Source organism: Panicum virgatum, chromosome 3N (genome assembly GCF_016808335.1).
Source record: "Panicum virgatum strain AP13 chromosome 3N, P.virgatum_v5, whole genome shotgun sequence".
Taxonomy (NCBI): Eukaryota; Viridiplantae; Streptophyta; class Magnoliopsida; order Poales; family Poaceae; genus Panicum; species Panicum virgatum.
In genome coordinates, this window is record NC_053147.1 from 39,506,874 (window position 1) to 39,521,715 (window position 14,842).

The 14,842-nt window shown below is 53.4% G+C and overlaps 1 protein-coding gene across 1 annotated transcript in view; it reads left to right on the forward strand.

Annotated features, from left to right (window-relative positions):
• The first annotated feature begins 1,519 nt into the window (after positions 1-1,519).
• The window catches only part of LOC120665933 (quinone oxidoreductase-like protein 2 homolog), a 34,235-nt gene continuing 20,912 nt past the window's right edge, over positions 1,520-14,842 (forward strand). The window contains exon 1 of the mRNA XM_039945653.1: positions 1,520-1,942. Coding sequence (XP_039801587.1) covers positions 1,557-1,942 — 386 coding nt within the window. The 5' untranslated portion in view covers positions 1,520-1,556. The remainder of the gene's footprint in view (positions 1,943-14,842) is intronic.

Genomic DNA, 14,842 nt, shown 5'->3' on the forward strand with positions numbered 1-14,842 from the left:
TTTACAATGAGCTAGAGTCGGCATGATCTGCATTGCGTTGCCTATGGGTCTTCCCACGTCCCCTTTATATAGCATAGGAGCCATAAGTAAGGGATAAGATCTACTCGAGTACAAAAAAAGACGTCGGTTAAGATCCCTAACAATCCTGGTGTCTTTGTTTGAGCCTTTATCCTGATCCGCAGAGGACCCTTCCGTTGTCCAGCCGAGTGCCTGACCGCTAGGCAGTCTGAGTAGGGTATCCACCCGGATGCGGGGACCCTACCTGGCTGGGAGGTACCTAGGTTTACCTCCGTAGAACCTCTCCAAATGATCACGCCTGCTACAGAAGTTAATAAATATGATGAGTATGAATCTTTTCTTGGTACTAAAATTTCAAATGAAGTCGATATACATCCATCTAATGATATCAAGTCCAATGGGGATCATGATGCACGCAATTACCCGAACAATGCTGTTGGCTGATACATCCACCAAATGATATCAAGTCCAATGGGATCATGATATCATGATACATACAGGCAGGAGCGTTGCAATGACAGCGACAGCAGCAGGACCTAAGGAGCGCCAGTCTCCATGGCGGCGGCGGCGTCAATCTCCATGGCGCGCGACCTAGCGGACTCCATGGCGGCACCGACGGCGGAGTCCATGGCATGAAGATCGACATGGACCGATTCGTGTGCCGGTTGGAGTGGGCTAGCGACCGCGACAACGAGACCCTATTTGGCGCGCCCTACGACTTCCGGTACGCCATGGCGTCGCCGGGCCACCCGTCCAGGGCCGGCGACGCCTTCTTCGCCCGCCTCAAGGGGCTCATGGAGTGGGCGAGCCGGCGCAACGGGGGCGTGTCAATTCCTCGCATGTGCGAGGAATCGACGGCACATCGCATCTGCACTCCCCCGCCGCCCCCGCCTCCTCCGGCTCCGGCGCCGCTCGCGGCGCCTCCGCCGCATCCGCCACACTAACCGAGCTTACCGTCGCGCCGTCCAGTCGCCGCCGCGCCGCCTTCTTCTCGCCCCCACCACCGGCACCGCCCACCGGGGGTCCGGCCCCGCCCGGCCGGCGGCGCTCCAGCGCCGCCGAGCCCTCCTCTAGGTCTGGTGAGCCCCCCACCCCCAGCAACCCGGATCCATAAGCTCCGCCGCCTACCACCCATTCCCGCCCCCCTCTCCCTCCCCCCTTGCTCGCTGGGGCAGTGCCCCCTCCCCTGTCGCGAGGAAGAAGATGAACAAGAGAGGAGGGACGCTTCTGCGACGGCGCGGTGATTTCTCGCACGCGATAAATAGATTTCGCGCGCAACGGCGGCTGGCCGGTCACCATCGTGGCCCAGAGTTACGGTGGCAAACTGGCGCACTGAGTTCCTGCTGCGGTGGCCCCTGGCGTGGAGAAGTTTTCTATTAAACTGTTATTAGCTTTGCTAATGGTGGAGAGGGGGTTTAAGTGCAAAAGGACCTCTAAAGGGAGGAGAATCCTGTGGTCTTGATTTGATATACTCTTAATGTCATATATCAATTAACCCCTAAATCAAATAAATCGAAGAATTCCAAAGCCGGCACCCCATGCCCAACTCCAAGTCCCAACAAGAGTTCTCCCCACCAAGGGAGGCGCTCGTGGTGCGGCGGCTTGGTGACCCCACGGTGGCCCCCGGCGAGGAGACCTCTCCGTTCGCCGCTGTCTTCGGGGACCACCCGGTGCCGGAGCTCTCGTCGCCGACGGCCGTCCGGGTGCGAGTCGCGGCGACCAGCCTCAACTTCGCCACGTTCCTCCAAGTGCAGGGCAAGTACCAGGAGCGGCCCTCGCTGCCGTTCGTGCCCGGCTCCGACTATGCCGGCGTCGTCGACGCTGTCGGGCCCGGGGTCCGAGGGCTACACCCCGGCGACCGCGTCTGCTCCTTCGCAGGCCTCGGGTCCTTCGCCGACTTCATCGTCGCCGAGGAGAAGCAGCTGTAAGTTCTTGTTTCTGCTGATTTCTTTTGGTTTGTTGCTGTTTGATGTTGCGGTGGTTCGATCTCAGGAGATTGGGTGCAGAAAGGGGATCTCAGGAGTATAAACGATACATTATTTTGCTGAAACTGATTAATGTCCTGGTACTTTGTGTGGTAGGTGCCGTAAATGGCGGGCTAAACTGAACATGAATCTGTTGGGTTCGAGTCCAAAAATGGATTTTTGTTTGATAGTATTATTTGGGTTAGCTTGGTCCTTGCATTGCAATTGTATCACTGGAGGTCAGGGTTTTCGTTGTTGTGTTGTAGATGCTAGGTAGATAATGCAGATAATAGATAATACATTTCTTGGCCATATATGCTCTAGAAATCAACTGCAAATAACATTTTTTTGGTGTACGCAGTGCAGGCACCATACCCTTGAGAACCTTGCAGGTTACTGTGCATTGCTGTATTGCCTTTTTGTGTTGATTTATTTCTGTAAATTAGAAAGCAAGTGAATGCTATATTTTCCAATGCATATGAGGTCACCATGTTAGTGCCGTTTGATGTAAAATGCATACTTTCTTGTCTGACTAGTGCACCCGGTGAATTGTTGAGTCTTTCACCAGTCACCCTGGTCAAGCATTGACTGCTGTGATTCTATTAAATTAGATGCTGCTAATCTTGTAGTGGAGGTCTGCTATTCCCTATCTGTTTTCATGTTTGATTTCAGTTCAAAGCTTCCAGCATCTGAACCATATCACAAGGACGCTCCTGTTAACCCACACATTCGCATCAAGGATAGGGCCTGTATCTTTCTTTTTCATTGAACATGCTGGAGAGCTGTGTATCATTGTATTAATAGGAGAAGAGTAGTGTCATACAGGGGCACACACACCCCCTCTAGAGTACTATTAAAGATGCAGGTGGGTCAAATTGGGTCGATGCAATGCCACCCGAAACAGCTCTCCTGCATATTCGAGAAAAAAAATGCCACCCAAAACCCCATCATCAGGCCGTTGCTTGCAAAATCCCCATACGTGGCCTAGAAGTCTGGAATGGTGAAGAACTCAAACCAACAACTCCAAGAAGCCATGACTGCCTTTAATTGCCACAGTTTGTTGAGACCCGAACATGTGGCTGTGCGCCGCAGCTGAAAGCAGGTATTCAACATGGCATAGCTTGAGGTGTGTTTCTGCCTTTGCTGGAGGCATATCACAACCATCTACACCAGTAGCCAGCACTGCCCAGCCCTCGCCGGTCGAGATCTTCGCGCCCCAAGAAATTATGCCGTATTTGCACCATCGGAGAAGCTAGCACATAATCTTCTCTTTGTCACAAGCATTTCGTCAAACAATTACGGCCAGTTTGGTATGCCTGTTATGTGGGGACGTTGAATGGAGGGCAATGGCATAGGAGGTAGTCGTGATTGGTAACCGGATGGGGTCCAGGTCCCTGATGCTTGGCTGCCGTCAGGAAGAGATCGGAGGAGAGAGCAGTGACGGAACGAGATTGGGATACTGGAAGGGTGTCCGACATGCCTTAAAATGGATACACATCCTAAACTTATGTGATCACGATTGATCTCTTAGATAATTCCTCAATTAACTAACAATCCAACTAGGCTAACTGACTATTGGGACGGCGACTGCAGCCCGTTCGACCCAAGTTCCGCCGGCTCTATGGTCACCTTTTTCTTCTGACGCCTTTCATAATGTTTTCCGGTCATAACATCTCTCCGTCCTGGAGCAACGCCTCATCCTCGAGCTAGAAATCTAGATAGGACCGACGGAAGTCTTCAAAGGTGACCCAAGATGACACTGGGTCTTGATCTGGCCACTGAACTAGGACCTCATATCGTCCGTGAGGCAGTCGACCCCGAAGAACATGAGCAGGCCTCGGACAAGCACGCCCATTCTAAACTAGCTGCAGTGGAGGTCGAGCCCCTGGAGGCGTTCCATGAAACTGCTTTAGCAATCCAACATGGAAGATGTTGTGCAAGCGAGCACCCAGTGGCAAGGATAGGCGATAAGAAACGTCGCTAACCTTCTCTGCCATTTGATAAGGGCCGAAATATTTGGGCCCTAGTTTGCCGCGACCTTGCACTTTGAGGGAGGAGATGGAACGGTGCTGTAGGCGTAGCCAGACCCACTCACAAACTTCAAAGGAGAGCTCCCGATGCTTTTTATCATACTGATGCTTGGAATACTGCTGGGCCTGTTCAAGGCGATCTCGAACTTCAGCGAGGAATTCATCTCTTTTTAGGAGTTGCTGCTCCACTGCTGGTAGCCGAGCCTCCCCAGGTTCATATGCCCGCAGCACCGGTGCATCTCACCCATAAACCACCTTGAATGGAGAGGTCTTCAAAGAATCTCGATACGAAGAATTGTATGAGCCAACTGATACCGGACCGTGAAGGAATAAGTCTGTCATCTCGGTCTTTGTGGGTCTCCACCTAGGACAGGTTTCAGTTTTCTTTTGACCAGCATCTCAGACCTTGCATGGTCCTTGCTGCGTGGTGGTTGCTGCAGCTACAGCACATTGGCATCTTAGACTAGCTTTAGCATCTAGAGGACAGCATCTAGAGGATAGCAGTTAGGACCTAGAGGACAGCATCTTAGACTAGTCCTTGGTGTGTGTTTTGGCTGCCCTGTATAAAAGCGTGGCCACCCCTCTCGTTGGAAGGCATGGCATTGTGTTTGAGTGAATGAAAAAACCCTAGAAAATTGCCCCAACACTGAGTGTCATCCTCTCAGCTCAATGAGTAAAAATTGAGCTTCTAACATCTGGTATCAGGGCTGTACTTTCCTGTAGACTGGATATCTCTTGTGCTTCTCCTTCCCAAGCAGCCCAGCCACTCTCAGCAGCTAGCGCAGCAGTAGCAGCACCGGCTGCCTCTCCTTCCCCGTTCCCTTTCCCCTCTCCACGCAGCAGCCCCTTGGAGGCGCGCCATGTCCGACGCACCGTCTCAGCGCTCGGTCGCCTCGAGCGCATGACGTCAGCGAGACGCCGAGCTCGCCGCGGCAGAGGAGCGCAAGCGAGCGACGGCTCAAGCCGCTGCAGCAGCGGCGAGGGCGGCCAGGCTGGCTGCAGCGGAGCTGGCGGCGGCCAGGGCGGAGGTGGAAGCAGAGGAGGCGGAAGATGCAGCGCGTGCGGCGGAGGTTGAGGTTGAGACCTTGCGCGGCAGCCTCAGCGGTTCCATCGCCGGCGACACCACCGCCGACGGGGACCTTGAGGAGCTGGAGAGGGAGAGGGCGGGAGCGGACCGCGCGGTGGGTAGCAGCCCACCCCGGCGGCGGCGGCGGCGGCCTGGAGGGCGGCGCGCCTGGCGACGGTCCAGGGGCCCGAGCGCCCGGAGGCTGCCGCGCCCCTGGCGGCGGCGCGCAGGGTGGCGCCCGCGCTCCTGGCGGCGGCGCGCAGGGAGGTGGCGGCGCTCCAGGCTGGGGTGCGCGCGGCGGCGCCCCTAGCTACCACGGTATCCAGGCAGTGGTCTGGGACGTTGGTCCCGGCGGCGGGTGGCCAACCCTCACCAAGTTCAACTACGTCGAGTGGGCCGCGGTGATGAGGGTGAGGCTCTAGGTGCGGTACATGTGGGATGCCGTCCAGTACGACGACGTCGACTACGACGAGGACCGTCGAGCGCTGGATGCGCTCATCGCCGCAGTCCCTCTCGAGATGCAGTTCTCGCTTTCCCAGAAGGAGACTGCCAACGAGGCCTGGGACGCCATCGCGGCGGCTCGCATCGGCAGCGTCCGCGCCCGCAAGTCCACACTGCAGGCACTTCGCAATGAGTGGGAGAACCTGGCCTTCAAGCCAGGTGAAGACGTCGATGACTTTGCTCTCCATCTTAACACTCTATTGCAGAAGATGGTGACGTTCGGCGACGACACCTACGACGAGGAGAGCTGTCGCGACGCTCTTCCGGTGCGTCCCCGAGAGGTATATGCAGACCGCTCGCTCGATCGAGTCTCTGCTGGACCTCTCCACCATGACGATCGAGGAGGCAATTGGTCGCCTCAAGGTCGTCGACAGCAACGAGCCACAACCTCCCTCGAGAGGTATCTCCATCGGCGGGAAGCTCCACCTCACTCAGGAGCAGTGGGAGGCCCGGCGCGGTGACAGGAAGAAGGGGGAGCCCTCTTCCTCGACTGGTGGCCGCAAGCGCGGCAAGCCGCACAGGGGGCGCGGAGGTGCCCAGGCCGGAGGCCGAGGGCGGCGCCCGCGGAGGCGTCCAGGGCGGCGCCGCCGATAGGCCCATGGCACAACGAGACGACGCTTGCCACAACTGTGGCAGGCCCGGCCACTGGGCCAAGGACTGCCCGCAGCGGAGGCGTGGGGGCCAAGCCCACGTCGCGGAGGCCCAGCCGGATGACGAGGTGGCTCTGTTCCTGCTCCACGGAGCCATGGAGCTGCACCCGGCGGCACCGCCCGCCACCACCCTACACCTCGACGAGCCGCGTGCCCGAGTCCTTCTCGGCAACGGCTCCGACGACGACAGGATTGACGGCTGGTGCCTCGACTCCGGCGCCACGCACCACATGACCGGGCGGCGAGAGTTCTTCTCCGACCTGGACACCGACGTAGGTGGCTCCGTCAGGTTTGGGGACTCCTTCGCCGTGGAGATCAAGGGCGTGGGCTCCGTGATCTTCACCGCCAAGTCCGGAGAGCACCGGAGTCTACTACATCCCGGCGCTGCGGAACTGTGGCAGAACCACCTGAATTATCCCGGCTCAAGTGCGCAGGGCATCACCATAAAGGCAACACTAGCTCAAACGCACTTCAAACGGAACAATTCTTGGTCTGTCGGGTAACGTCCCGATACAACCACCGGTTCTCGGATCGATCAAGCATACCCCGCACGAAGGCGAGTCCAGAGTTATTACAACCACAATTTTACAACACAGGCAAAGTAGAGATTACAAACCAATTTAAAGTAATTATTACAAAACCAAATTTAGTAAAGCAGTTATACAAGTCATAAGTGTAAAACTTCAGAGTTTAACAGCGGAAGATAAAACACGACAGCTACAACACGTCGCCAAAGTATACCAGGCTAGCCCAAGCATGGTATCACTCGCCAGGTTCATTGACGGCCGAAGACGGATCCCACTCAGTAGACCAGCCAGCAGGCAAAGAGCAGGGATAGGTCGAGCTAGCTACCTGGTTATCGAAACTCATACCTGAAAAAGGTATCAACAGCAAGGCTGAGTATTCTAATACTCAGCAAGACTTAACCGTCAATGGGTATACTTAACCCACTTAGCTAGACTATGCAGGGTTTGTGAGGCTCTGGTTTCCTTTGCTGAAAAGCAATAAAGAGTAGGTCCTTATTTCACATTTTAGCTTTCCATATTCTAGTTGATTAACCATTCTATGTAAGCAACTACTATTCAACCATGGTAGAACTTTAAGCAAACATCAAGATTAATCATAATAATGTTGCTCTTGTTACTCTGTGTGGCAAAGAGATCAAGCAGTCTCATTTCATCGTGAGAGGCGGACGATTCTGAATCGAAATTCAACCTGGCCAGGCAAACCTAACACACACGTTTGGAACACCGTCGGGTCGTTTCCAAACAACCGTTTGCCTTTCTTTCCGGCTTGTGGATAGTGCCACTCTCCCCGACTACAGGACTCCAAGGTCCACCCTTCTACGAGGTCCACCCTTGTCCCTTGAAGTCGCAGTGTTGATCAACAATAACATTTAAAAACCTATCTCTAAAGAGAGAGTGGGAGGTATATCCACTCTTCGGTCCAATCGGCTACTAGGCTTACCGCGTACCATATTTACGGCATGTGGCTAGTACGTTCAAAAACTTAACCAGCACTACCACACACCGCGACCTTAGCAAGTTCATCAACACAGACGGGGTCTCACCAAAGGTCATGATATCGAACACGACCCCGCCCGTCGTCCTTATATTGATAACAGAAAGTAAACAAGCAATTCCTATAAAGCTCGCGAGTGACAGGCAATCACTCGACTTTTACCGGTCCTATAAGCTTAGCAAGTAGTCGAACTTAGATCTAGTGTTCAGTACATAGGTTCCTAGGATCATGCATTTAGGGTTTCAATTCAAATCCTAAGAACTGTAAATGCACAAGTAATAACAGTGAACGGTAATAATTTGAAATATAGGTTATGTCCGGGGCTTGCCTGAAATTAACACTAGGTCAGTGTTAGTTAGAGAACAACTGCTCGGCGAACATCTTCCTTCGGTCATGTACATCGGGTTCCATGCGTCCATCTTCTGGATGTGTCCACCATTCACCGTCTTCTGGCTCGACTCCAACGTCGCGTCCTTCACGTGATTCATCTATCGTACCTAAATGAAATGCAACAATGCATATGTATGAATGCACAGTTTCGAGTTGCTCAACAATGTAGATGTTATTATTTTTCCTTCACGATAAAGTTGTAGTCCAACATGATGTGAGTTTGGACGTGAACTTCTTAATTAACATTTTCTGGGCAGTCATTTATAGAGTAGTTATTTAACACAACTTAGTTCATAAAATCAAAGTGGGGTTTTCATTATATACCAAAACATACAAAAGTTATTTCTTCTAACAAAACTAAAGATAACACGCTTTGTCCAAAACTATAATTACCCATAGGTCATGGGGTTGAAATTTTGATGCAAGGAGCAAAACTGAAGTACCAACTTACAATAAAATTTTCAGCTATTTTCATGAAGCAGATTAAACATGAATAATAAGTTAAACAACTTTTGCTGGGGTAAAGATCTATTTTTACAGGACAAAGTAGGAAGTTATTGATTCTCAAACTTGGCATGCAGGTTCATCTACTCAAACTCAAGCTCTAGTAAAACTATGAGGTTTTTCTAATGAAGGAAACTAGGGTTTTTGATTTACAAAGTTTATTCATGATTAAAAAGAAAGGACTAGTTATGCATTACTAAAAATTCCCAAAATTTTTCTTTAGAATCTAGAAACAAAGTTAATACTTTCATAAAAATTTAAGCTCAATAAAACTAGTATAGAATCTTGTGGATTTAAATCTATTTAACAAAGACATAAAACAAAATCTAATGAAACCTATAGGTAGATTTGTCAAAATGTCCTCAAATTTTTACAGTAAGCTATTCATCTGGTGTGTAGAACACTGTCCAAAAATCAGCTAAATATCATGGGTGGAACTTGAGATACATACAAATGTGGATAAAACTAATATTTAATATAGAGATAAAACTGCTGGTCAAAAGCAAAAGTTTATGTAACAAAAGTTGTAGGTTTTGATCTAAGGATTCCAAAACATTTTAGTTTGCATTTTTCTGATTTTTCTACGATTTTATGCGAATTTTCAAAGTTCACTGCTTTGGAAAAGAAAAAGGAAAAAGGATCTCTTTTTGCGCAGAGGCCCCTGAACTTCTGTTTCTTCTAACTAGAGGTCCCTAGCGGACATTGGAGAACAGAGGAGAGTTTGCGCGGCGTTTTCCGGCGAGGAGAGGCACCGACGGTGGGGGCTAGGTTGGGGAAAAGGTAGAGGGGACTGAGCCGCACCTCTGGGTACCCAGGATTGGGGTTGGGGCGGCCTGCGTCGGCGTGCCCACGGAGGAGCAGAGGCAGCGGCGGTTCTGGACCGCGGCGGCGGCGCTCCGGTAGGCCTGGACGGAGGCAAGCGGGCCGGGGAGCTTCGTTGGGGTGAGGTGAAGCCGTTCCCGCGGTCGGTTGGAGCCAAGGGAAAGCGGAGGTGGGAGCTCGACGGTGGCCTATGGGCGGCGGCGGCCCTGCTCACCGACGGCGGCGTTCCAGCGCGAGGGAGCAGTGATGGATGGGCGCAAAAGCTTCACGGGAATAAGAGGCTTCCGTTCCCGGGGTCAGCTCGGGGCGTGGATGGCCGGAGGTGGGGTCTCCGCGGTGAGCCCGAGCTCCGTGGCAGCAATGGCGGCGGCCATGGTCGTGGTTCTGGGCGAACTCAGCTCGGTTTGCTTGAGCCAGAGAGGAAGGGTGGAGAGGGAGGGCGGGAACGCGTGCTGCACGAGCTCAAGGGAGAGAAGAGGGCCGAGAGCGCAGGGGAGATGGAGAAGTGGCGCACAGCTCGGCGCGTCGTCGCCGTGGCGCGTGGAGCGGCCGTCCTCGGCGTGCGTGCAGGGAGGTGGCGCCGCGTGGAGGGGCCGAGAGGCTTCGGGAGAACCCAAGGATGGGGAGGGCTGGGGGCGCGGCGAGGGAGCGGCGCGTGGCCGACGGCGAGACGGCGACGCCGTCACGGCGGAAAACAGAGCAGGGAGATGGACTGAGGGCAAAAACGTAAATAAAACAAAGTTTCAAAACTCCAGTTTATAAACTCAATTTTTCTCCTTATTCTAAAGGTCAAATGAAAACTTTTGAATACCAAATTTGCTTAAAATTTCGAGATCTACAACTTTCGTTTTAGGCACTTTTTCATTTGAGGCTTCGTTTGAAAGATAAAATTTAAAACTTGAGTGCATTAGAAAATGTCCTATACACCTTGAAATTCAAATTTTTCTCCCATTTTCGTGTGATAACTCGAAAAACTTTGAACACGAAAATTGTTTGTCTTTTGAAAACCTACAACTTTGATTTTGGACAAAAATTCATTTGAGCTACATTTTAGAAATTATTTTCAAAGCAGATTAGTTTGAAATCTGACAGATAAATTAAATCTTTGAATACTTCGGTTCAAAGGACCTGTCATTTTATGTTCAAACTTTTATTTCTCTCTTTGACTTCAACAAGACTTTGATTTAACATGATTTTAGAGAGACGCCTATTCGATTTCATATGTATACTTGCATTGGTTTACAATATTATTTACGGTTTCTGACCTATGCATCTATACACATACACATGCATGCACATATAAATGTATCCGATTCCATCTCTTGGTTGATTATGCATAATATCATATTTAATATTTCTTACTTAGCATTTTAAAACTCTGGGATGTTACAGGAACTCCATCATTAGTCTTGGGCAGCTCGATGAGAGCGGCTCACGCGTGGTGATCGACAGCGGGGTCCTCCGCATCTGGGACCATCGTCGCCAGCTTCTCGCCAGGGTGGTTCGAGGGAGGAACCGCCTCTACATCCTCCACGTAGGGGTGGCTCAGCCTCTTTGTCTTGCAGCTCGCAGGGACGATGAGGCATGGTAGTGGCACGAGCGCTTTGGGCACCTCCACTTTGAGGCCCTGAAGCGGCTCGGCGCCAAGGAGATGGTGCGAGGCCTCCCGTGCCTCGACCACGTGGAGCAGCTCTGCGACGTCTGCGTGCTGACGAAGCAGAGGCGGCACCCCTTCCCCCAGTAGGCGAGCTTCCGAGCCAGGGAGCGGCTCGAGCTCGTGCACGGGGACTTGTGTGGCCCGGTGACACTAGCCACACCAAGAGGACGGCGCTACTTCCTGCTGCTCGTCGACGATCTCTCCCGCTACATGTGGGTGATGATCCTCGGCAGCATGGGAGAGGCTGCGGACGCCATCAAGCGTGCTCAGGCTGCTGCGGAGGCGGAGAGCGGCCGCAAGTTGCGCGTGCTGCGCACCGACATCGGCGGCGAGTTCACGGCGGCCGAGTTCGCGGCGTCCTGCGCGGATGAGGGCATCCAGCGCCACTACTCCGCGCCGTACAACCCGCAGCAGAACGGCGTCGTCGAGCGGCGCAACCAGACGGTTGTGGGGGTGGCCCGGGCCCTCCTCAAACAGAGGGGGATGCCGGCCGTCTTCTGGGGAGAGGCGGTGGTGACGGCCGTCTACATCCTCTACTGTTCGCCCACCAAGGCACTCAACGGCATGACGCCGTATGAGGCTTGGCATGGGCTTAAGCCGGCGGTCTCCCACCTGCGGGTCTTCGGCTGCCTCGCGTTTGCTAGGGAGCTTGGCCACATCGGCAAGCTCGACGACAGGAGCACTCCGGGAGTATTCATCGGCTACGCGGAGGGCTCGAAGGCCTACCGCATTCTCGACCCGGAGACACAGCGTGTGCGCACGGTGCGCGACGTTGTGTTCGACGAAGGGCGAGGATGGGCGTGGGACAAGGTGGTGGACGACGGCTCGGCTCCGACGTACGACGACTTCACCGTCGAGTACGTCCACTTCGAGGGAGCTGGGAGCAGGGATTTTTTTACCGACCGCCGGGACCGAACCGCCGGCCACCGGTTCCGGTTTACCGGACCGGTTGGACCGGTTACCGGTAAAAACCGGCCAAACTCAAATTTGAATTCAAAACCCACAGTTATACCGGTTTCGAACATCTAACCGGCCGGTTAGACCGGTTTACCGGTCCGGTTTGACCGGTTACCGGTCGGTTTGACCGGTAACCGGTCGGTTTAGGTTAAATTCAAATTTTTTTCTTTTTTAGTTTAAATTCAAATGCCCGCAAAGTATACTAAATGAATGTTTGTATAATATATTTTAGCCTAAATGAACCCTCCAACTCTCTTTTGTACTACTTTTACATTGTATTTGTATACTTTTGTATGCATGTTTTTTTTGTTTAACTTCAAATGCTCGCAAAGTATACTAAATGAACGAATATTTGAAAAAATTTGACACCATTAGATTCATCGCAACTTGAAGTATTTTTAAGAATTTTTTGGAATTTTTCCATATTTTGAAATTCAAATTTAAAATTTGAATTTGGGCCGGTTTGAAACCGGCCGGAACCGGAACCGGTCCGGGCCGGTTAGACCGGTAACCGCGGTTACCGGACCGGTTCCGGCCGGTTTTTTTAACCCTGATCCCAACCTCCCGTGCCGTCCGGCCCGCGGCTGGCATGGGCGCGGCGGCAGCAGCAACACGAGGCGACGGGATCCAATCCACCAAGAAACCACGTCCCCTCCTCATCCGTACCGGCGGCCGTTACCGGATTCCCATCCCTCGTCGAGGCGGAGCCAGGGATTTTTTTACCGACCGCCGGGACCGAACCGCCGGCCACCGGTTCCGGTTTACCGGACCGGTTGGACCGGTTACCGGTAAAAACCGGCCAAACTCAAATTTGAATTCAAAACCCACAGTTATACCGGTTTCGAACATCTAACCGGCCGGTTAGACCGGTTTACCGGTCCGGTTTGACCGGTTACCGGTCGGTTTGACCGGTAACCGGTCGGTTTAGGTTAAATTCAAATTTTTTTCTTTTTTAGTTTAAATTCAAATGCCCGCAAAGTATACTAAATGAATGTTTGTATAATATATTTTAGCCTAAATGAACCCTCCAACTCTCTTTTGTACTACTTTTACATTGTATTTGTATACTTTTGTATGCATGTTTTTTTTGTTTAACTTCAAATGCTCGCAAAGTATACTAAATGAACGAATATTTGAAAAAATTTGACACCATTAGATTCATCGCAACTTGAAGTATTTTTAAGAATTTTTTGGAATTTTTCCATATTTTGAAATTCAAATTTAAAATTTGAATTTGGGCCGGTTTGAAACCGGCCGGAACCGGAACCGGTCCGGGCCGGTTAGACCGGTAACCGCGGTTACCGGACCGGTTCCGGCCGGTTTTTTTAACCCTGGCTGGGAGAGTAGGCAGCTCTTCTTCGCCGAGTGTGCCTACCCCGGTCCCCGAGCTTCCACCGACTCCGGCGCCCGCTACACCGGTGGCACCACGCTCTCCAGCCGCGACTCCGGCTGCGCCGAGTTCCTCGGCTGCACCACCACAGCCGGCGACGCCACGCACTCCAGCACCGACAGCCACTCCTCCGGGCATGTCTACTCCAGCACCTGCTCATGTTGAGCACAGCCCGGTGGAGTTCGCTACTCCGCTCTCTCACGACGAGGAGCGCGTCGACGCGTACCACGACGGCGAGCCGTTGCGGTACCGCACGATGGAGGACCTTCTCGGCGATCAGCCGACGATGGGCCTGGTGACTGACGACCTGGAGGCGCAGTTGCACCTCGCGTGCGACGACGGCGAGCCTCGGTCTTTCGCAGAGGCCGAGGGACACGTGGCATGGCGTGCCGCGATGCAGTCAGAGATGGATGCGGTTGTGAAGAACCTCACCTGGGAGCTTGCCGATCTCCCTCGCGGTCACCGTGCGATCACCCTTAAGTGGGTGTTCAAGCTGAAGAGGGATGAAGCCGGCGCCATCGTCAAGCACAAGGCTCGCCTGGTGGCTCGAGGTTTCGTGCAGCAGGAGGGGGTCGACTTCGACGATGCCTTTGCTCCCGTGGCACGGATGGAGTCCGTGCGACTTCTCCTTGCGCTGGCTGCCCAGGAGGGCTGGCGCGTCCATCACATGGACGTCAAGTCGGCGTTTCTCAACGGCGACTTGAAGGAGGAGGTCTACGTGCACCAGCCGCTGGGGTTTGCGATCCCCGGCAAGGAGGGTAAGGTGCTACGTCTGCGCAAGGCCCTCTATGGCTTGCGGCAGGCCCCAAGGGCGTGGAACGCCAAGCTGGACTCCACGCTCAAGGGGATGGGCTTCGAGCAAAGCCCGCACGAGGCGGCCATCTACCGGCGGGGCAATGGCGGAAATGCCCTGCTGGTGGGTGTCTACGTCGACGACTTGGTGATCACCAGCACCAAGGATGCGGAGGTGGTGGCGTTTAAGGAGGAGATGAAGGCCACCTTCCAGATGAGCGACCTGGGGCCTCTCTCCTTCTACCTGGGGATCGAGGTGCACCAGGACGACTCCGGGATCACACTTCGACAGACTGCCTACGCCAAGCGCGTCGTTGAGCTAGCTGGGCTCACCAACTGCAACCCAGCCCTCACTCCGATGGAGGAGCGGCTGAAGCTGAGCCGTGACAGCATGGCGGAGGAGGTGGACGCTACGCAGTACCGGCGCCTTGGGAGCCTCCGCTACCTCGCCCACACACGGCCGGACTTGGCGTTCTCCGTCGGCTACGTTAGTCGGTTCATGGAGTGACCGACGACGGAGCACCAGCAGGCCGTGAAGAGGATCATCCGCTATGTTGCGTGGACTCTCGACCACGGTCTC